At 49.8% G+C, this 21,327-nt stretch overlaps 1 protein-coding gene across 1 annotated transcript in view; it reads right to left on the bottom strand.

Annotated features, from left to right (window-relative positions):
* The window catches only part of LOC118219211 (protein piccolo-like), a 103,725-nt gene that overhangs the window by 15,153 nt on the left and 67,245 nt on the right, over positions 1 to 21,327 (bottom strand). The window contains exons 13-25 of the mRNA XM_035402207.1: positions 17,974 to 18,082; positions 16,812 to 16,879; positions 15,095 to 15,303; positions 12,683 to 12,733; positions 12,074 to 12,204; positions 10,195 to 10,221; positions 9,577 to 9,670; positions 9,068 to 9,139; positions 8,386 to 8,566; positions 5,607 to 5,792; positions 3,904 to 4,062; positions 946 to 1,084; positions 221 to 303 (exon numbers count right to left, since the gene is read on the bottom strand). Coding sequence (XP_035258098.1) covers positions 221 to 303; positions 946 to 1,084; positions 3,904 to 4,062; positions 5,607 to 5,792; positions 8,386 to 8,566; positions 9,068 to 9,139; positions 9,577 to 9,670; positions 10,195 to 10,221; positions 12,074 to 12,204; positions 12,683 to 12,733; positions 15,095 to 15,303; positions 16,812 to 16,879; positions 17,974 to 18,082 — 1,509 coding nt within the window. The remainder of the gene's footprint in view (positions 1 to 220; positions 304 to 945; positions 1,085 to 3,903; positions 4,063 to 5,606; positions 5,793 to 8,385; positions 8,567 to 9,067; positions 9,140 to 9,576; positions 9,671 to 10,194; positions 10,222 to 12,073; positions 12,205 to 12,682; positions 12,734 to 15,094; positions 15,304 to 16,811; positions 16,880 to 17,973; positions 18,083 to 21,327) is intronic.

Genomic DNA, 21,327 nt, shown 5'->3' with positions numbered 1-21,327 from the left:
GCGGTTGTTCCCTGCACTTGGACCGGTACTTCTCTCTAAGGGGTTTTCGTCATACTTGTTCCTGGTTATGGTTATTACACTTTGTTGTACGTCGCTCTGGATAAGAGCGTCTGCCAAATGCCTGTAATGTAATGTAATGTAATGTAATGTACAGTGTTTACGGGCAGTGAAGTGCGGTCTGGCCTGGATCTGGGTTTGATTCGCTGCACTGGCACCTTACCCTCCGCGTCTCCGATCCCTACAGGTGGCTTCAGAGCGTCCGGCCCCCTGGTCTTGTCCGAGCCATTTGGGAGAGGCTTCCCGCTGTTCGAAAGACAAGAACAGATGATGGACATTGGAGAAGCATTATAATATCATCATCATCATCATCATCTGCAGCATCACCTTATTATTACTTAACATATTGCACTATCCAGTGAAAACTGTACTGCGTGAAACTGTTAGAATATAATGATGCCAAAAACGTTGAATAGAACACTTTCATCAAGCACATCGAGCGTATTGAGCCTAAGTCATTTACATATATGACTGTTGGGGTCTGGGCTCAATTTACCAAATGGCAACAAATATGCATTTAAACCAATCCTGCCAGGCTGCAGTGGAGACTGCTGTTTTTAACTTACGCCAGTGCTGTCAGATCTGTATTTGTTCATTTGTTTCCATGAAAAAACTATGCAGGAAATTATCCTCTGGGCTCAAATATACCTGCTGTTTTCATGCTATGCTATGCATGCATGCATGTATTTAACCCGGAAACAAAATCAAAGCTTATCCAAACCAAAAGCACAAACACATGAATAAATATTTGCTGAAGGCTGTTAGAGAAGGGATCATGTGACCGGAAGTTCAGGAGTATAAATTCCAGACTGGAGGAACTCAGCTGAAGGCAGGGATGAGAGCTTGACTGGCAGAGTGGGAAGGGGGGCGGGACGGGGCGGGACTCACATGCGGGGGACCTGGAAGATGGCGCTGTCGACGGCATTGGCTCCGCCCTCTCCCTCCAGACTGCAGTCGTTGCCGCCCAGGCTGTTGACGGAGGAGGCCGTCGTCATGGAGTCGTCGGTTGCTCGGTGACCGGGCCTGGCTGCACAGGGAACGGATGGCACTCTAATGTAAGACCCCTCCCCTTCAGCCACCAGACTCCGCCCTTTCAGCCACCAAACCCCTCCCCTTCAGCCACCAAACCCCTCATCTTCAGCCACCAAACTCTGCCCTTTCAGCCACCAAACCCCTCCCCTTCAGCCACCAGACTCCGCCCTTTCAGCCACCAAACCCCTCCCCTTCAGCCACCAGACTCCGCCCTTTCAGCCACCAAACCCCTCCCCTTCAGCCACCAAACTCTGCCCTTTCAGCCACCAAACTCCTCCCCTTCAGCCACCAAACTCTGCCCTTCACCCACCAAACCCCTCCCCTTCAGCCACCAAACCCCACCCTTTCAGCAAACAAACTCCTCCCCTTCATCTATCAAACTCCTCCCCTTCAGCTACCAAACTCCTCCCCTTCAGCTATCAAACTCCTCCCCTTCAGCCTAAATACTCCTCCCTTTCCAGCCACCATACTCATCCTGTTCAGCCAACAAACTCGTCCTCTTTACCCTCCAAACCCACCTCCCTTTAGCGCTGGGTTGGGGCCAGTTCCATGTCGGTTGAGTGCACTCTGGAAATGCGCTGAATTTGAAAGGATGCCGACTCCTCACAGAGCACTGGGAGCCGTCATTTAGCTCAGGAACTGAGTTCCGATGCGCTCCGGAGTTACCTGAACCGAAACGGAGCGGACCCCGTCCCAGCAGTTCCTGCGGCCGGTGGGTTTCGCTCTCTCTCAGCCCGCCCGCGCAGACGCAGCTCACGCGCCCGTGCGTTTCGGCGCGACGCCCACGACGCGCAGGCTCAAAACTGGCCCCCTCTCGAGCAGCGCGCGCCTCTCCGAGGACGGAACCGGCCCCCTCTCGTGCCCGATAAGCGAGCGCGCAGGAGGGGCGGGCGGCTTTGTCTCACGGCGTAGCCGGGCTTATCTTACACAAGCAGACGCTAGGCCACGGACCCACAGAACACAGAGAGAGAGACTCCATCTGTGCGCATGAGCACAGCGATCTCAGCTACACAGTACCCCTAAGAGCACAAACACAGGTATCACCCCAATAAAACAAACCCACACATACAACACCCCAATAAAACAAACCCACACATACAACAACCCAATGAAACAAACCCACACATACAACATCCCAATAAAACAAACCCACACATACATCACCCCAGTGAAACAAACCCACACATACATCACCCTAATGAAACAAACCCACACATACATCACTAATGAAACAAACCCACACATACAACACCCCAATAAAACAAACCCACACATACAACACTCCAATAAAACAAACCCACACATACAACACCCCAATGAAACAAACCCACACATACAACACCCCAATGAAACAAACCCACACATACAACACCCCAATGAAACAAACCCACACATACAACACCCCAATAAAACAAACCCACACATACAACACCCAAATAAAACAAACCCACACATACAACACCCCAATAAAACAAACCCACACATACAACACCCCAATAAAACAAACCCACACATACATCACCCTAATGAAACAAACCCACACATACAACACTAATGAAACAAACCCACACATACAACACCCCAATGAAACAAACCCACACATACAACACCCCAATAAAGCAAACCCACACATACAACACCCAAATAAAACAAACCCACACATACAACACCCCAATAAAACAAACCCACACATACAACACCCCAATGAAACAAACCCACACATACAACACCCCAATAAAACAAACCCACACATACATCACCCCAATAAAACAAACCCACACATACATCACCCTAATGAAACAAACCCACACATACAACACCCCAATAAAACAAACCCACACATACAACACCCCAATAAAACAAACCCACACATACAACACCCCAATAAAACAAACCCACACATACAACACCCCAATAAAACAAACCCACACATACAACACACATATACATAGTACCCCTAAGAACCCAAACACAGGTATCACCCCAATAAAACAAACCTACACATACAGCCCACAGATACACAGTACAGTGCATATACCAAAAGCCACACATAAGCGATCAGACTGGAATCACACAAATCATATTGCAAATGGCCACCAATTATCAAAAATCAATAATCTGACAATCCAGTTTTTTATTGTATTATTTAAATAACATCAGTCCATCTATTTTTTTAAATTAGGCATTTATATCTATTATACTTTAGATCTTATTTTACTCCAGTAAATTAATCGAGTGCACACATTAAATTAACCTATGCATTAAACAAGAACCAAGTGGGATGTTTTTTGACAACATTGTGCAATTCATGAATGTCTGTTGTAACTCCGGTAATGAATGGCAAAACCTTCAGTCAAATTAAGAATATGTTAGTACTGTGAAAATAAGATAGATGAGTTAATTAATCAATGCTGCTGTAGACCAATCAAGAAAAAAAATGACATGGAATGTGTGTCTTTGAATGAGACTAAGATAATTCATGTTCACGCTTTCTTTACGGGCTTGAAAAATGCTCTTACCGAATTACTCATGTGTTGGACCTGCAGCCATGCAAATGTATGCCTATATACACCCACGGATTTGGGTTACTGCCTTGACAACAGTAGAACATCTCCATAACCAGAAGAGCAGGTCCACTGGATTGTCATCCAACGTTCACTTTGAGGTTTTAGCGAACTGCTAGCGGACCTTTGGAGAAATTCTTAGTAACATAAAGTACAGGGAGAGGAAACAGTTTTTTTTTGGGGGGGGGGGGGGAGGGCGCTTTTCAAACCTCTGTCTTTTTTTCAACGAGACGAGAAGCACGTTTCTCACCTCCTTCCGCGCTCGGAGTTCCGTCAGACATCGCTTTCCTGATGGCCAGGCGACTCGTGTCTTTGCTCTCATTGGCCGGCGCGGGCAGATAGTCAGACTGAGTCCTTTGAATTGCCGGCGCCCCGTCTAGGCTGTGTCTGTGCCGCCTCTTTTTACGAACTGCCGCCCGCGCGAGGGGGGGGTGGGTGGGGGGTTCGGGGGGTCGGGGGGGGGGGGTGAAATGGAAACCCAGAATGTGTATCCTCGCATGGACTCCTCTTACTGCAGGCGGCCACACATGCAAAAGCCCCTCCCAGAGCGGGGCGGGGCTCATTGTCTTTAGCGGGCTGCCCCATGGTCCACACACCCAAAAGAAGGGGGGGGGGGGGTCGACGGGGGGTTGAGAGAGGGCTTGGAGGGGGGGGGGGGGGATAGACGCGGCATGCACAGGCGCTCAAAAGGGTTGAGTAGTTTCAAAACTGGCTGTTTGATTTAGGTTTAAGGGCTCGGCAGCTGCTGTGCGGAAGTCAAAAGTACAGTACTTTCTGAAAGAAAGAAAGAAAGAAAGAAAATGGCGGGGAAAAAAAAGTGTGCTGAAGGAAGGTCCAAGCGCTACCGTCTCCGCCGCGTCCCAGCCGCACTTGGGACCGAGGCCCCGAGGCCATTGTCACGTGGAACTATTCGAGTGCCACCCCAGCCCCGTTCGCTAACTCCGATCGAAGGAAAGGAAGACAGACGGAGGGAGGAGGAGGGGGGGCGGGGTTTGCGGTCGCCCTTAGAAACGAGACTGCGGGGAAAGGGCGCTCGTGGTCCCGAAGGTTTTTCTTCAGCTGACACCGTCAGGGCAGCCGGAGGGAAGTGGCGGGTTCCGTTTCAGACGAGGATCGTTTCAGGAACAATCGAGAGGATGTATTTTTAAGAGCAATGCTTTCTGGTTTCGGAGTGCTTGTTTAGTAGATTTTAGATTTTATTCTGCGTGTTTCTGGATAGGAGCCCATCAAGAGGTGCACTGCAATGAGATGTGACAGGCTGCTTTGTTCGTCATAATTGAATTTTATTTAATTTTTTTCAGAATTATTTGGACAAAATTAAATCAATCTGCGTCAGGAACGGAGCTGCATGTGGTCTCAATATTTGCTTCATTTTTAGGAAGTTTTTACTTTAGTATAACAAGTATTTATAGAGTATTATTAATATTAAAGTGTTTTAATAAGTATTACACTTTGGGGCTTAACACATTTACCCAATTTCAGCAACTCGCTGAAGATTCCAAAATAACTATTTATTGATGTATATGTGGATTCAAATGATAATTATCCTTATAGAAACAGCCAGTTCTACTTCCCTTTTTTAGGGTAAACAAAAAAAAATAAAAAAATAAATAAATTTAACTTGTCAAAAGTGATCTTGGTGAAGGCCTTTTTGACACAAGTAGGTGCACACAGAGAAGGACAATCGTGAGCAGGCCGTGTTCACGGGGGGGGGGGGCGGGGGGGATGGGCGGGGGCGGGGGGTCGAAGGTCAACTCAAGAGCCGGGAGTAAAAAAAAAAAAAAAAAAATTTTTTAAAGACAGAGAGGTCAACGGAAAACGGAGGGAAGGACCGACGACGACAAAAAAAGAAGGAGGGGACTACAGGGAGCAACGGATGATGAGCAAGCGGCCATGCTGGGGGTTGGGGGGGGTGGGGTTGGGGGGGAGGGGGGACTCATGTGCGCCGTTTACTTGGTTGGAGGCGGTGCTGCTGCTGCTGCTGGGCGGCTGCTTCGGCGGTCGCTATGGCGACGCCCGCGTCCTCCGGGCCGACGCCCTGACAGCGGGGCGGTCCGTGAGAGCGCGCCTGCCCCTCCGAGGACGGCTTGGAACTGCCGGGGCTACTGTGAGATTTCTCAATAGTGGGCACCTGCATGTCTAAAACAACAGGGCTGTCATTGGCCTTCGACATCACCACACCAACTGCAAAAGCCTATTTCTCTATTTAACACTACATCTACTATAGATATCTACAATGGTATATCTATAGATACTACATCTACTGTAGATATCTACTATGGTATATCTATAGATACTACATCTACTATAGATATCTACTATGGTATATCTATAGATACTACATCTACTATAAATATCTACTATCGTATAGCTATAGATACTGCATCTACTATAGATATCTACTATCATATAGCTATATCTACTATGGTATAGCTATAGATACAACATCTACTATAGATATCTACTATTGCATAGCTATAGATACAACATCTACTATAGATATCTACTATTGCATAGCTATAGATACTACATCTACCATAGACATCTACTATCGTATAGCTATAGATACTACATCTACTATAGATATATAATATTGTATATCTATAGATACTACATCTACTATAGACATCTACTATCGTATATCTATATATACTACATCTACTATAGATGTCTACTATCATATATCTATAGGTACTAAATCTACTATAGATATCTACTATCGTATATCTATAAATACTACATCTACTACAGATATCTAATATTGTATATCTATAGATACTACATCTACTATGGATATCTACTATCGTATATCTATAGATACTACATCTACTATAGATATTTATTATGGTATATCTATAGATACTACATCTACTATAGATATCTACTATTGTATACCTATAGGTACTACATCTAGTACAGATATCTACTATCGTATATCTATAGATGCTACATCTACTATAGAGATCTACTATCGTATATCTACAGATACTACATCTACTATAAATATCTATTATCGTATAGCTATAGATACTACATGTACTATAGATATCTACTATCGCACAGCTATAGATACTACATCTACGATAGATATACACTGTATTTTTAAAAAACCGACTTTGTTCATATGTTTTGTAGACAAATATGGTTATATGTACAATATATCATAATTATTTATTGTATGTGTTTAGAATCAACCCCTTTAGAAAAATAATTTAATAAGCTCTGTACGATTATAAGGCCTACCTTTTCTTTTATTTTTTTTAAATTTTTGACGGGCTAATCCCTCACACGAGTAGTTAATTAAGATAATGAAACATGGCTCTGTCTCTTTTTCCATTAGTTGGGCATCTTTCATATTACAATGACAAACGCACAGGCCCTCTGCTGTCCCAGTTCACAAGGGCAGATGATCTATCAGCTTCACTCGCCCTGGGTGACCCCGGATTTGGAGGTGGAAAAAAACAACATGGCTGCCACTGCAGCAATGGCCACTGCACTGTGAGCTGCCCCCTCTCTACCCCCGTGAGCCTGGGATCGAGCTATCATTGCCTTAAATAGGGTTCTGCTGGGGATGCCCTGTGAAGGCCCAGGAGGCTGGAGATGCCCCAGCCAAACAGCCCCTTATGGGGCATAGGAGGCTGGAGATGCCCCAGCCCAGGGGTTTCAAACTCCAGTCCTGGAAGGTCACAGTGCCTGCTGGCTTTTGGTGTGTTTCAGCACGAGTGATTAATTATTCGTCATTGATTGGCTAGAGTCCACACACCTTGTTCTCAAGGCCTTAATTGGCAGCTGATTGAAAGGAAACCACAAAAACCCGCAGACACTGCGGCCCCCCCAGGACTGGAGTTAAACCCGCAGACACTGCGGCCCTCCAGGACTGGAGTTAAACCCGCAGACACTGCGGCCCCCCAGGACTGGAGTTAAACCTGCAGACACTGCGGCCCCCCAGGACTGGAGTTAAACCCGCAGACACCGCGGCCCTCCAGGACTGGAGTTAAACCCGCAGACACTGCGGCCCTCCAGGACTGGAGTTAAACCCGCAGACACTGCGGCCCTCCAGGACTGGAGTTAAACCCGCAGACACCGCGGCCCTCCAGGACTGGAGTTAAACCCGCAGACACTGCGGCCCTCCAGGACTGGAGTTATAAACCCGCAGACACTGCGGCCCTCCAGGACTGGAGTTAAACCCGCAGACACTGCGCCCCCCCAGGACTGGAGTTATAAACCCGCAGACACTGCGGCCCCCCAGGACTGGAGTTAAACCCGCAGACACTGCGGCCCTCCAGGACTGGAGTTAAACCTGCAGACACTGCGGCCCTCCAGGACTGGAGTTAAACCCGCAGACACTGCGGCCCCCCAGGACTGGAGTCTGACGCCCCCGCCGAGGGGCCTTGGAAAGACAAAGAGCCGCAGTGCCATTTGCACAGAGGGTTCCAGTCGCCACCTCCACCGGTCCTGCATCCCTAACACTAGCGAGGACTCTACGCAGCCCCCCGGTCATGGAAGTGACACAGCCTGGAATTGAGCCAGCAATATCCAGGTCTGGAGGGAATGTGCTCTGAAGTGTTGAAAGGTTACATGGGGGGGGGCGGGGTTGACTTAAAACAAAAGATCTGCATGGTAGTGAAAGTTTTCGATGTGAAATACACGCAAAAAGAGAGAAGAAGAGAAAAAAGGAAGGAAGAGCTGAGATTTGGGCAGGGGGCCCGCGGCGCCCCCCCCCCCCTCTTACCCTTGGACGGGTCGGGGAAGATGCCGTGGCTCCGGCTCTTGATGACGGAGGGCTTGGGGGACTGCTGGCCGCCCGGCCTCGAGCGGGACGTCCCGTGGTCCGCGCCCTCGTTCTGCTCCCTCAGGGGGAGCCAGCGCGGGGTGTTGTCCAGCTGAGCTGTGTTCGACAGGTCGATCAGCACCTAGGGACCAACGCGCGCTCCGTTAGAACTCCAAAAGCTGCGGGCACAAATATGCTAAATCTAATTTACTGCTGCGCTTGCATCTGTGTATAGTCCATACTATAGCTAATATTTAGTAAGGCACTATAGATATAGAAAATATACCTATATGACGGAATATCAATAAATCATAAAAGCAAACTGGATGCATATACACATATACTAAACCAGGGCGGCAGTGTAGTATAATGGGTAAGGAGTCGGTCTTGTAACCTAAAGGTCACAGGTTCGATTCCCAGGTAGGACACTGCCACTGTACCCTTGAGCAAGGTACTCAACCTGCATTGCTTCAGTATACGTCCAGCTGTATAAATGGATGCAGTGTAAATGTTCTGTAAATGCTCTGTAAAAAGTTGTGTAAGTCGCTCTGGATAAATGCCTGTAACGTAATGTAACGTAAGACCGGGATTCGTGTCGCCAGGGTAACCGCACAGTTCAAAGACACCAAAGTGCACCGCTCACCTCTCCCAGGAAGTCGTTGGACGAGAATCGGTCGTAGTCCCACACGGTCACTTCCAGGGTCTTCTTCTTCAGCTGCGGCAAGAAGCCACACGGGGATTGGTGCGCGGGGGCGACAGGAAGCGGGCAATCCGGCCTATCCGCAGCGGCTCGGAGTAAAGCTCCGCGCGCGCGTCCCTCGCTTTCGATCGAGGGCTGACAGATTCACCGTGTCAGTACCACGTTCCTATCATTCAAACGTCACTCTGAAAAAGAGCACGCTCAGCTAATTTCTGCCTCCTGCCCTGGACTCAAGCTCCCATAGTTCATTGCAAATTCATCGCCTGTGATGTTGGCGGAACGCTGATGGGAACGCTCGTTTTCCTCAGCCTGACAGAATTTTTTAAGAAACTACGACGTATAACTCGGGGACAATAAATCCATCCGTATGCGTTTAGTCAGCGCTGCAAAAAAAAACCCTACGTAACAACAAACGGATTCACCGGTGGAAACGGGGTCGCCCGGGGGCCTACCTGTTCCAGGTGGATGTTTTTATAGATGACCGTCTGGTTCCATTCCGGGTTCACGCTTTTCTGCATGTGCTTTGTTCTCCTTTTGTTCTCGGCGCTGCAGTTTGAAAAAAAAAAAAAAACAGGACGCGGCGTTCGTAGCGACAGAGGAAACGTTTTCACGGTAAAAAAAAATACAACCATGCGCACGTCTACGTCATTACGCAAAAGACTACAACGTGATGCGTTTGGCCTTATGTCCTCGGGAATGAAGTTACACATTTCATATCTCTCTTAAACGGATGCATTTGATGATGGATGATGGAAGCCATGTGAAAGCAATGCTTCTCATGTTGCATTGTGGTCAATGTAGTTTTTTGTTTTTTTTGTTGGGTAACTCACATTGCCATCGAGTTCCAGGACATGGATTCTCAGCGGGGAATGTCAGAAAAGCAGGCCACATGTGCAGACACGTACAAACACGACAGAACTTCACGTGTGTGATCGCACGGAAGCCGAACAAACAACGAATGAAGGCGTATGGGGACGTGAATACGGGAGGGCGGCGAAGAACGCGAACGAACGGTTGACGTCGTGGAACGTGCACCGCGTGGCAAGCGAGAAGAAGAAGCGCTGCGCTACCTTGCGTTCTGGACAACCATGACTTGGCTGAAAACGCCCAGGCGTTTTTGTGGTCGGCGCAAATTTCGACATAAAAATAGGCAAAAAAAAAAAGGGGGGATAAACAGAAAAAAAGAGAGAAAACTAAGTAAAGAGAAGTCAAAAAGAACAACAGCAGTTACCAAAGGTAAGCTCTATAGTAAGCTACGTACGGCTCTCCAAGGATAAGAGGCACATTACGGAGAGCAATCGCATTACCAACCAAGACACAGCTTTTATGATAGTCTAGATACTATTACATGGCCAAGGAGAGGCCATATCGATTTTCACAGCTTGTGTCCAGACTGGTTCCTGAAAGAAAAGGGCAGGAAAACCAGGGATGAAGGATTATCTTAATAAGGTAACGATTGATTTTCACATTTGCTTCGCCGACTTAGTGTTGCTCTTTAAAGCCAAAGTGTTTGTTTTTAAACAAAAAAAAATAGCTCTTGGGACGATCATTCAGAAAGCACTGGGCACTTGTTTATTGTCGACTTGACTCTCAAATTTACAGTACAACTCGGTAAAAGTTCTTCGGCAAATTGCGTGCCGTGAAATATTCACCAAGAGTGACAATGTAGGACGCCTTTCCTGGAATTTGTGTGTTTTTTATTTCTCTCCTCGCATTTAAACTCCAGCAAATGTTTTACTACACGAGAACTCTGAGCCGATGCAGGGGTGCAGGAAGACTTTTTGGCACCACGAAACAAAAATGAAAATAAATATATTAATACATACAATATCAAACCCAGGAAGGACAGGGGAGTTACAGAAAGTGCAGATTTTAATGTCTCCCATATTTCATCCTGCTGAGTGAGGAATTTTCCCCTCACCTTTTTTGACCTCACCTTAGATTACGGAAGAAAGAACCAAACCTGTGCTGCAGAAAAAACAGCATGCACTGGCCCTTACTTTAATCTTTCATACTTTTATCACGTTATACCGTGATTATTAACCAAAAGTATGTTGGGGCGCTATCATAAATAGCAGTATCAGATAGGATAAAAGTAGGTCCGAAATGGCAAACACTAAAGAGACTTGTCCTTGGTTTTAACGCTCAATAGGCACTTGGTGTGATTTTCAGTGAACCACTCACGATGTCCTTTAGGAATGAAAGAAACCGTTAGCAGGCTCTTAGCCAACGCTATCGAAACCTCAAGGCCTGCAGAACGTCGGTTAAACAAAGAAATAATACGAAAATGAAACGATAAGACGTCAGTAAGAGGAAGAATAACCACTTCTAAACTTCTTCTTCAAAAAAAGAGCCCACTTAAATTCCACTGTCATCTTTTCGCTACCATAATCAGTTCGGCACTTGAAACTGGCTATTTGAAGTCAATTCTGAGCCAAAAGCATGTAGCAATCTGACATTTAGATCAAACTCTAAAGGAGTTACACTGGGTCTGGATCCTACGTAGGGATTTCTCCATGTCTCAAGAGAGACCCTACACTGGCATCGCGGTGTTTTGCAAGCCAGACGACATTTTCCCAGTCGACATTTTCCCAGTCTTTTTAAAGTTCACAGCAGGTAAAGCCGTTTTAAAAATAAACTCAAACGTAATCGCTTCCCTCTCCAATTACAACTTTGCCTGAACACGTCGGTCGTAATTACATTTTAGGACACACGTTTCTCCATTAAGATTTTTCTTCTTCAGAGAATAACGGTTTCGATAAGGGCCGGCCAAGCTTTTTTTAAAGCAGGGATGAACGCGGCAGGCCGCTAACGAGAACGCAGCGAGAACAGAACAGAAAATCGAGAAAAGAAAGGCAAACAGAAAGGCAAAACTAAAAAAAAAATTGAATCGCTCCGGCCCCTCCTGTGGGGAAAGGTCCTCCTGTAAAGACTCTGAGACACACTCACCCTCTCCCCGGCAGCAGGTAGACCTTCACGAACGGGTCCGAGTAGCCGTTGTTGTCCCTGGGGGCGAGGTTCCTCGCCTGCAGGACGTGGACGATCAAATTGCCGAGGTTCTTGTCGTAATTGATTTGAAGCTGGAAAAATGAGGTCGGGGGGGGGGGGGGGGGGGGAAGGAAGAAAAAAAAAAAACGCAGCCCGGTCACGCGCGGTCTCTCTCGACACGGCGCTAAGGACGCCGCGACAAAACAAAATGGCGTTGCCCGGCAACTCGTTTTTAAATCGCGTTTCGGATTTATTGTCAATTTGAACCGAGTTCTGAATTCAATACACAATCGCGATGTCTGCCCTGATAATTTGGAACAACGGTTCCAAATTACTGGGAGTCGTCACAAATAACAGAAGACGCACCTCGTCCGACTGTTTATGCTTTTAACGAAAATGCACTTTTAACTGCATTTACATTACATTGCATTACATTACAGGCATTTGGCAGACGCTCTTATCCAGAGCGACGTACAACAAAGTGTATAACCATAACCAGGAACAAGTATGACGAAACCCCTGCTACATGCTAATGAAAGGAGGCCGCGCGGGAGAGACCAAAACTCCTACCTGGATTTCCCCGGTGATGGGGTGGGCCTGAGACTTCACGGTTTCCGCAGACTGGAACACAAACAAACAGACACGGGGTGGTTTTAAATGCTAGGGGGGGAGCTCCACATTCATCGCAGGCAGAGCAGCAGGCTCCCGCACACACACACACACAGCGCCCGAGCCACACTAGCACACCCCCCCCCCCCCCATTACATTACATTACATTACATTCATTTGGCAGACGCTTTTATCCAAAGCGACGTACAAAAAAGTGCATTTCATGGTCGTAGACAACTGCTGAACACGGGTTCAGTAAGGTACAATTACTTATTTTGTACAGCTATTTCTAGCCGAGAACCATGAACACTATTCTGGTCTAACATCTGCAAAGCCCCCCCCCCCCATTAAAGCACCGGCCCTCCATAGTCTCTGACTGTGGGGCTACGTCCCAGTGCTCTTAGACCTTTGACCACCGAGGTAAAAAGGTAAATAAATAAAAAGGGCCAGGTTTACCAAGCCTTTTGTGTCACAGTCACGGGCGCAGGTGTGACGCGCTTCGCCCCAGAAACACGCGCGCCTTACGCGTCAAACAGGCACAGGGCTGGAAGCGTGTGTCATCTACCTGAATCATCGCCAGGTGCGCTGCTCTCCTTACTGCACACGCATTGGAGAGCAAATAAGAGGCGGAGATATTTTAAGTGCGGCTGACTGAATATTCTGTTGAATATTTTATTTTATTTTTTAAATATTTTTTGGGCTTTATTAGACAGGATAGTGTAGAGAGACAGGAAGAGCAGGGGAAGAGAGAGGGAGGGACGTGCGACAAAAGGGTCGCGCGGTCGGGACTCGAACCGCCGACGTCGCGGCTCGCAAGTTTTTTTTTTCTGAACTGCACACGTTAAGCTAGCACGAATAAGGCGTCGGTAAACGAGACGTTCATTTCGCGCAGACCGCGCGCGCGCCCCAACGTACCCTCGTCAGGCGGCGTTTTTGTGTCTGCGCGCGTCGATCGCCCGCGTCTGCGCAGCGTGCAAACGCTTCTCCCTCCGGAGAAGAAAAAAATCATAAACGGCAACTCTGAACGCTTTCGGAATCGGAGAATGTGAAACTGACCCGCGTGCGCAACGTGGCTTCCAGGAAAGATCAATGGGAGGGTGGGGTGTGGGGTGGGGGGGTGGGGGTCAGGAATGAAACCCACAGAGGGGTACGAGGTCAGACATTAAGGTCTAACGGGGACGTGATGGGGTGAGAAGCGCAGCTGACGGACGCTTGGCCGCAGGCGGGAGGCTACTACTCAGACGGGTCATGCGGCTGAAATATGCACGACCGGAGCAGGGGCTGCTGGGAAGGAAGCTGGGCGCCGGCCTCCAAACCGCAGTATCACACACAGAATAGATCTGAGCGGAGCAGCGGGTCCGAGGAGAGAGGAAGATGGCGGAGGCTGAGATTTTCGGAGTGACCGGACTTCACGAGAAAGAGTCTGCATGGCGGGCGGGCCTTCCTTTCGCGAGTCTCTCTCTGTCTCTCTCTCTCCCTCTCTCTCTCTATCTCTCTCTCTCTCCCTCTCTCTCTCTATCTCTCTCTCTCTCCCTCTCTCTCTCTCTCCCTGTCTCTCTCCCTCTCTCTCTCAAATTCAAATTCAAATTCAAATGCTTTATTGGCATGACATATTTAAAAATACATATTGCCAAAGCGTAGTGACAACAGCAATCAACTACAGTAAGAATATATAATCAAAAGGAAAAAAGAAGACAAGCAGCATCAACGATAACAGCACAAATGATAGGAACATAATACTTATCTATCTGTCAGACCACAGATCTCTCTCTCCCTCCCTTTCTCTCTCTCTCTCTCCCTCCATCCAGAACTCACTGTCACCACTCCTCACCCCTCTCCGTTCGCTGCCAGCCGGCAGCTCTACAACTGTCCCGCACACTTCTGTAATAAAGCATTTGGCGGAAATATCCCCATAAAATACAGATTATGAGCCTTTAACGGATAACAGCAGGTGTGCCGTGTTGCTATATTTTTTGGCAAAATAATATAAGGGTTCTGAAGACAGGCAAGAAGCGGGTCACACACGGTTGCTATTGGTCCGGGCTATTGGTCCAATATGAACTTTCCAACTCGTACATCTGTCAATCAATTTTAGGGGAAAATAATTCCCATGCTGTCCTGAAGTAGGGGTAAAATATCCTCAAGTTTAAACTTTAAAGTTGCGCTCGACCTCTCATTCAAATCTTTACCTCAGGCTCCCTGCCTACAAACTGCATTTCCCATGATTCACAGTTGGACGTCGGATGTGGAAACTTTCTTTCCCCCCCGCAGATTTGGAAACTGCCAATCCGTGGTTTTTTTTCCGGGTGGCTGCCGGTCCCGAGCCGGGCGCCCAGACCGCACCAGGGCCCACGCCCCGCCCCCTCCACCCACCTTGCTGCTGTGCCTCTTTTTGCTGATGGACGGCGAGCCGGGCTGGCCCGGGCTGGGCACGGCGCTGGAGGCGGCCGACGCCGTGCCCGAGTGGAGGTGGGGTCCTTTCTCCGCGCCGGACGCGCCCGCAGAGGGCGCCTGCTGCTGGGAGACCTTCTGCAGCTCGGCGGCCAGCTGCTTGGGGTCGACTCCCGGGGATCTCTGCCTTTCTACTGGAGACAGATCAACAGCGTGAGCGGCACCACAGACTGCACCACAGACTGCAGCACAGACTTCACAGCACCACAGACTGCACCACAAACTGCACCACAGTTTGCAGCACAGACTGCACTACAGACCGCACCACAGACTGCACTACAGACTGCACCACAGACTGCACTACAGACTGCCCCACAGACTACACTGCACCACAGGCTGCACTACAGACTGCAGCACAGAATGCATCACAGACTGCACTACAGACTGCAGCACAGACTGCAATGCATCAGAGACTGCACCACAGACTGCACCACAGACCGCAACACGGACTGCATCGCAGATCGTACCACAAACTGCACTACAGACTGGAGCACAGACTGGAGCACAGGGCAGCAGTGCAGTATAATGGGTAAAAAAAACTGGGCATGTAACCGAAAGGTCCTAGGTTCAATTCCCAGGTAGGACACTGCTGTTGTACCCTTGAGCAAGGTACTTAACCTGCATTGCTTCAGTATATATCCAGCTGTATAAATGGATGCAACCTTAATGCTATGCAAAAAAAAAAAAAAAGTTGTGTAAGTCGCTCTGGATAAGAGCATCTACTAAATGCCTGTTATATGTAATATTTACATTGCTTTAGTATATAGTATTGCTTTAGTATATAAAGCAATGGATGGATCCATAGTCTATATGTAATTAGTATATATATATATATATTATTATTTTTTTTTTTTTAATAGATGCATTTTAATGCTATGTAAAAAGTTAAGTGTAAGTCAGTCTGGATAAGTGCGTCTGCTGAATGCCTGTAAAGTACTCTGTATTTGTAATATGGAAGGCTCTGGCTGTGCTATAGAAGCCAAAACATTCTAATTCGATGCACCTTATGAAAATTCACTGTAATACTGTAATATGCAATGGGAAACTTCTGTTCCCAACTCCTGCCATGGAAAACAGCAGTGTGGAGCAGCAGTTAGAAAACCAGGTGGTTGTAGGTTTGAATCCTCCGCAGGGTGTGAGTTTGCTCAGAGCACATCTTTTCTAAATGTCAAATTGTTAAAGTGGATGCCTTGCACAAGAATATCAGCAGCTAATAATGCAAGAGGAATACTGCAATGCGATATTTGCAGGTTTGGATCACCATTTTGATTGCAGCAAATGTTTGTTTTCAGTCTCTATCAGGTTGTCAAAGACACAGAGGCTTCCAAAACCTATTAACCGTTCGAAGAGCAGGTTATTTTGGATTTTTTTTTCCTCAAAAACCTATATCAGTGTTCTAGAACTCCGTTGCTTTCACTTACCAGTAGTGATTGTGACATCAGCATTAGAATGTTGAGTTAAGAACATTCTAATAATCTGACCTTTGAAGGTGTAATGATCTTACGGTTAAATAGGTCAACTTTCACTTGGAATTAGATGCCGATTAACTTAAAACACCAGGCTGTTAATTGACATCATGCTAAGTGGGAGGAGGAGAGGGCTGTTTACGAGGGGAGCAGGGCATGATGGGAGAACCTACCAGCCTTCGCCTGGCTGTGGAGCTCCAGGTGCTGGGGGTGGTCTGAATCCGACACCATGTTCAGGTCCCTTATAAAGCAGACAGGAACAGTGAGCCTGAACACCTGGCTCGGGGGGAATAAACGTGCAGCTCAAATTCCAGTTAGTCTCTGCCGAGCGAACAATAAGCTCTCTTTAAAACAATTGCATTTGTGGGCTTTTTGCGATAAGCAGCCCCTCTCTTCGAATGCAAACAAAAAACAAAAACAAAAAACACAGAGCGCAAACACCTCGCGCGAAGAAATTCCTGATTTATGACTTCTTCGCGACACCGAAAAAAAAACCAGTCGCGCTGATTCAGTGAAAGGCGACGCGCATCGCCTTGGTAACGTCGCGGTATTAAATGGGTACAAAGGAGTCGCTCGGACGTGGCGGGATTTCGAAGGGGGGGGGGGGGGGTGGCGTTCATTAAGTGCTTTCTGTCTTTAATTTCACGCTTCGCCCGTCAGGTGAGACCGAAGGGTGGAAGAGAGGGGAGCGGGTGGAGGGCAGATGGGGGGACGGGGGGAAGGGGGGTAGCGGGTGGACGAGGGGGAGCAGGTGGAAGAGGGGAGAGAGTGGAAGAGGGGAGCGAGTGGAGGGCAGATGGGGAGACGGGGGGAAGAGGGGAGCAGGTGGAAGAGGGGAGCTGGTGGAAAAGGGGGAGCTGGTGGAAGAGGGGAGCTGGTGGAAGAGGGGGAGCAGGTGGAAGAGGGGAGAGAGTGGAAGAGGGGAGCTGGTGGAAGAGGGGGAGCGGGTGGACGAGGGGGAGCAAGTGGAAGAGGGGAGCTGGTGGAAGAGGGGGAGCAGGTGGAAGAGGGGGAGCAGGTGGAAGAGGGGAGCTGGTGGAAGAGGGGGAGCTGGTGGAAGAGGGGAGCGGGTGGAAGAGGGGAGCTGGTGGAAGAGGGGGAGCAGGTGGAAGAGGGGAGCGGGTGGAAGAGGGGAGCAGGTGGAAGGAAGAGGGGGAGCAAGTGGAGGGCAGATGGGGGGAGGGGGGACGGGGGTAAGGGGGGGGCAGGTGGAAGAGGGGGAGCGAGTGGAGGGCAGATGGGGGGGGAGGGGGGGCAGGTGGAAGAGGGGGGGCCGGGGGGGAAGGCGGGGGGAAGGGGGGGGCCCGGGGGGGTGGGGGGAGGGGGGAGACTCACAGCCTGACGCACAGCTCCGCGCCGCTGCACTGCTGGCCCACCAGGCTCTGCACGTCCTCGTAGGTCTTCCCCGTCAGAGGAACCCCGTTCCACTCCAGCACCTGCATTCCTGCCGGAGGACAGAGGGGGGGCGCTCACTTCCTGCCTCACTTACCCACCCCCCCCCCCCCCCCCGCCCCCCGCCCCCGCCATGCCCAAACAGGAAAGGGGGAAGAGGACAGCGCCATCTTGGGCCCCGGGGCGAATTGGCCCCCAGGGCGCTCAGCGTTTTTAAGGCCCTATCGATCTCTCTCACGCTCCATTTACCTGCTGCCAGCTCTCTCCGTCGCCCCCCCCCCTGTGCGGACTGGAGCCGCTGAGCGAAGAGAGCCTGCGCCGTTCGGCTCTAGAATTAAATAAACTTGCCGAGTGAAAGAAAAAAGCGGAAAAGGTTTAAGAATCCGCACCCACCTCTTCCCGCTAAAAATAACAGCGCGTGACTCCGCCGAGATCGATAGCAAACGCGAACGCTGTTTCTCGTCCGAACCCCAAAAAGGGCGAATCTTCATCCGTAGCTGCCGCGGGGCCAAGGCGCCAGTCTCTCTCTCTCTCTCTCTATGCCCAGCTTAAAGCGTATCCGCGCGACCCGCGGCTACCGCGGGCGGACCCCCCGGACCCTTCGCTAGCCGTTTTTGAAATTCGCCTCAAGGGTCTCAAGCCGCGCGCGGCCGTCGAAACCCAGGCCGGTCGCTTAGCTACGGGTACGGCGATTACACGCGCCTCTGTGCGCCGGAACGAAATGCCCACGCGTGCATCATTCGTGACTACGTTCGTCCCGATTCATTGATAGAAAATTTCTCCCTCTCCCTCGCAAAAACGCCCGCCCCCCCCCAACCACACCCCCCACCCCACCCCACCGGCTTCTGAAAAGGAGCACACAGCTTGATAAAAAGGGAAAAGGGGCCTCCAGGGCGGCACGCCAGAGGAAGAGGCAGAAGACACTCCAAACCCACACGCTTTTTTTTTTTTTTTTTTTACTCAAAAAAAAAAAAAAAATGAGAAACCGTCACACAGCAAACAGAGGCGCCCCCCGGTGGGGGGGGGGGGGGGGGGCACCGTCGCACTTACACAAGTGAAAGCGCGTCTTCAGGTACCTCAGATAGGCCTTGTGCTCGCGCCGCGCCTCCTCAGCTGCGGGACAGTTGGGACAGATCGAGACGTCATCGAGGGTCACGCCTCGCGTGACGCCGCGCGCGCGCGCCCCCGATTAGCGGGCCGGCCCTCCGCGGCGACGCGACGCTAATTTCCCCGCATTTGCGCAGAACAGACAGTCAGTTATCTGCCGTGCCTCGCGCACAGTGTATGGTGTTAAACGCTTCGTGCGGTGTTCCAGTAGCAATAGCCGGTAACTGCGGCAACAGTAAACAAATACAGAGACGGACAGACAGATGTATAGATCGATATATTGACTGACAGACAGACAAATAGACAGATAGACAGACAGACAGACAGACAGATAGATAAATAGCTAGACAGACAGATAGACAAATAGAGAGATAGACAGACAGACAGACAGATAGATAAATAGCTAGACAGACAGATAGACAGATAGACAGACAAACAGACACAGATAGATAGACTGACAGACAGACAGACACACAAATTGATAGATAAGTAGATAGGTAGATAGACAGTCAGTTTGACAGACAGACAGATTGATAGATAGATAGATAGATGGGTAGACGGATGATAGATAGATGGATAGATGGACAGATGGATAGATAGATAGATAGATAGATAGATAGATAGATAGATAGATAGATGGGTAGACAGATAGATGACAGATAGATAGATAGATAGATGGGTACAGATGGATGATAGATAGATAGATGGATAGATGGATAGATAGATAGATAGATAGAGCACGTATGAGCGTATATCAGTCCTGTGAGGCTACAGCTGCCGCACTGCCCCAGCAACAGGTAATGCAGGAGGAGCCCACGCCGCTGCTGCTGTTCGGCCACGTTACACACACCTTCCGCTCAATCAGAAACGGCAACCTGCAGTTCCCCAGCCGTTCACCTCCAGCTGCCGCTGTCAGGGGGGATCTTTCAGACGGACACGACGTACCACGTTCAAGAAGGAGGTCAAACGTGGCCGTACGCACAGGGCCCTGGCCCCACGGAGCAGGACAAGCCGGTCACCGACAGGCCCGGGGAAGGACCTGAGGCACGTCCTGCGGCAGAGGGAGCTCACGGAAAATGGCCGCGAGCCAAAAGACAAGGCCGGACGGCCCGACGTTCTCAAAGCTAAGGATTTCAGTCCTTAACCGGCAGAGCGAAGCCGTGGCTTTCCACAGCGCGCGTTACATTACATTACATTACAGGCATTTAGCAGACGCTCTTATCCAGAGCGACTAACACAACTTTTTACATTGTATCCATTTATACAGCTGGATATATACTGAAGCAATGCAGGTTAAGTACCTTGCTCAAGGGTACAACGGCAGTGTCCTTACCCGGGAATCGAACCTGCGACCTTTCGGTTACAAGCCCAGTTCCTTACCCACTGTGCTACACTCCGTCCGCGTTAGCGCGGCGCGGCTCGGCGCTGCTGTAAACGTGCTGCGGAACGAGCGCGGCCGAGCGGTGCCTGGAAAGGAACACGGCGCTGTCTGTTTGTTTGTGCGGTATTGATCTGCGGCGGGCGCTGAGCTCCTAAAGCGGGATTTTCGGGGACGAGCGCCCCGCTCGAAAGCTCGAACCCGACGCACGGCGGCTCCCGGCGACGCGGAGGGAATGCTCAATCGACCGCGCGCGCCTGTCTTACTGTATCCCCCCGCCCCCTGCCACCCGCCATCGCGGCCCTCCTGGCCCGAGAGCGCCGCAAACCTTCTACGCTCCCCCCCCCCCCGCCGCCCCCCCGTCGCTGGCCGTTCACACTTCTTCTCCGCTGCTGACCTCGTTACCAAGATGGACGTGATCGGGCCTGGCCGCCAGCACCGCCCGGCCCGATCCCCGCCGACCGGATTCGCGGCTCGACGTCTTTCTGCTAGCGCTACGACGGACGACTCACAACTGGCCTTCTCCTCCTTCAGAGCCCGAAGCCTCTGCCTTTATGCCAGCTCGTACGCAGGGTCAAATCCTAAAGAGCCCGGAGCCTCCGCCTTTATGCCAGCTCGTACGCAGGGTCAAATCCTAAAGAGCCCGGAGCCTCTGCCTGTATGCCAGCTCGTACGCAGGGTCGGATCCTAAAGAGCCCGAAGCCTCTGCCTTTATACCAGCTCGTACGCAGGGTCAGATCCTAAAGAGCCCGAAGCCTCTGCCTGTATGCCAGCTCGTACGCAGGGTCAGATCCTAAAGAGCCCGGAGCCTC

This window comes from Anguilla anguilla, chromosome 19 (genome assembly GCF_013347855.1).
Source record: "Anguilla anguilla isolate fAngAng1 chromosome 19, fAngAng1.pri, whole genome shotgun sequence".
NCBI lineage: Eukaryota > Metazoa > Chordata > Actinopteri > Anguilliformes > Anguillidae > Anguilla > Anguilla anguilla.
This window is presented reverse-complemented; position numbering and strand designations above follow the sequence as displayed.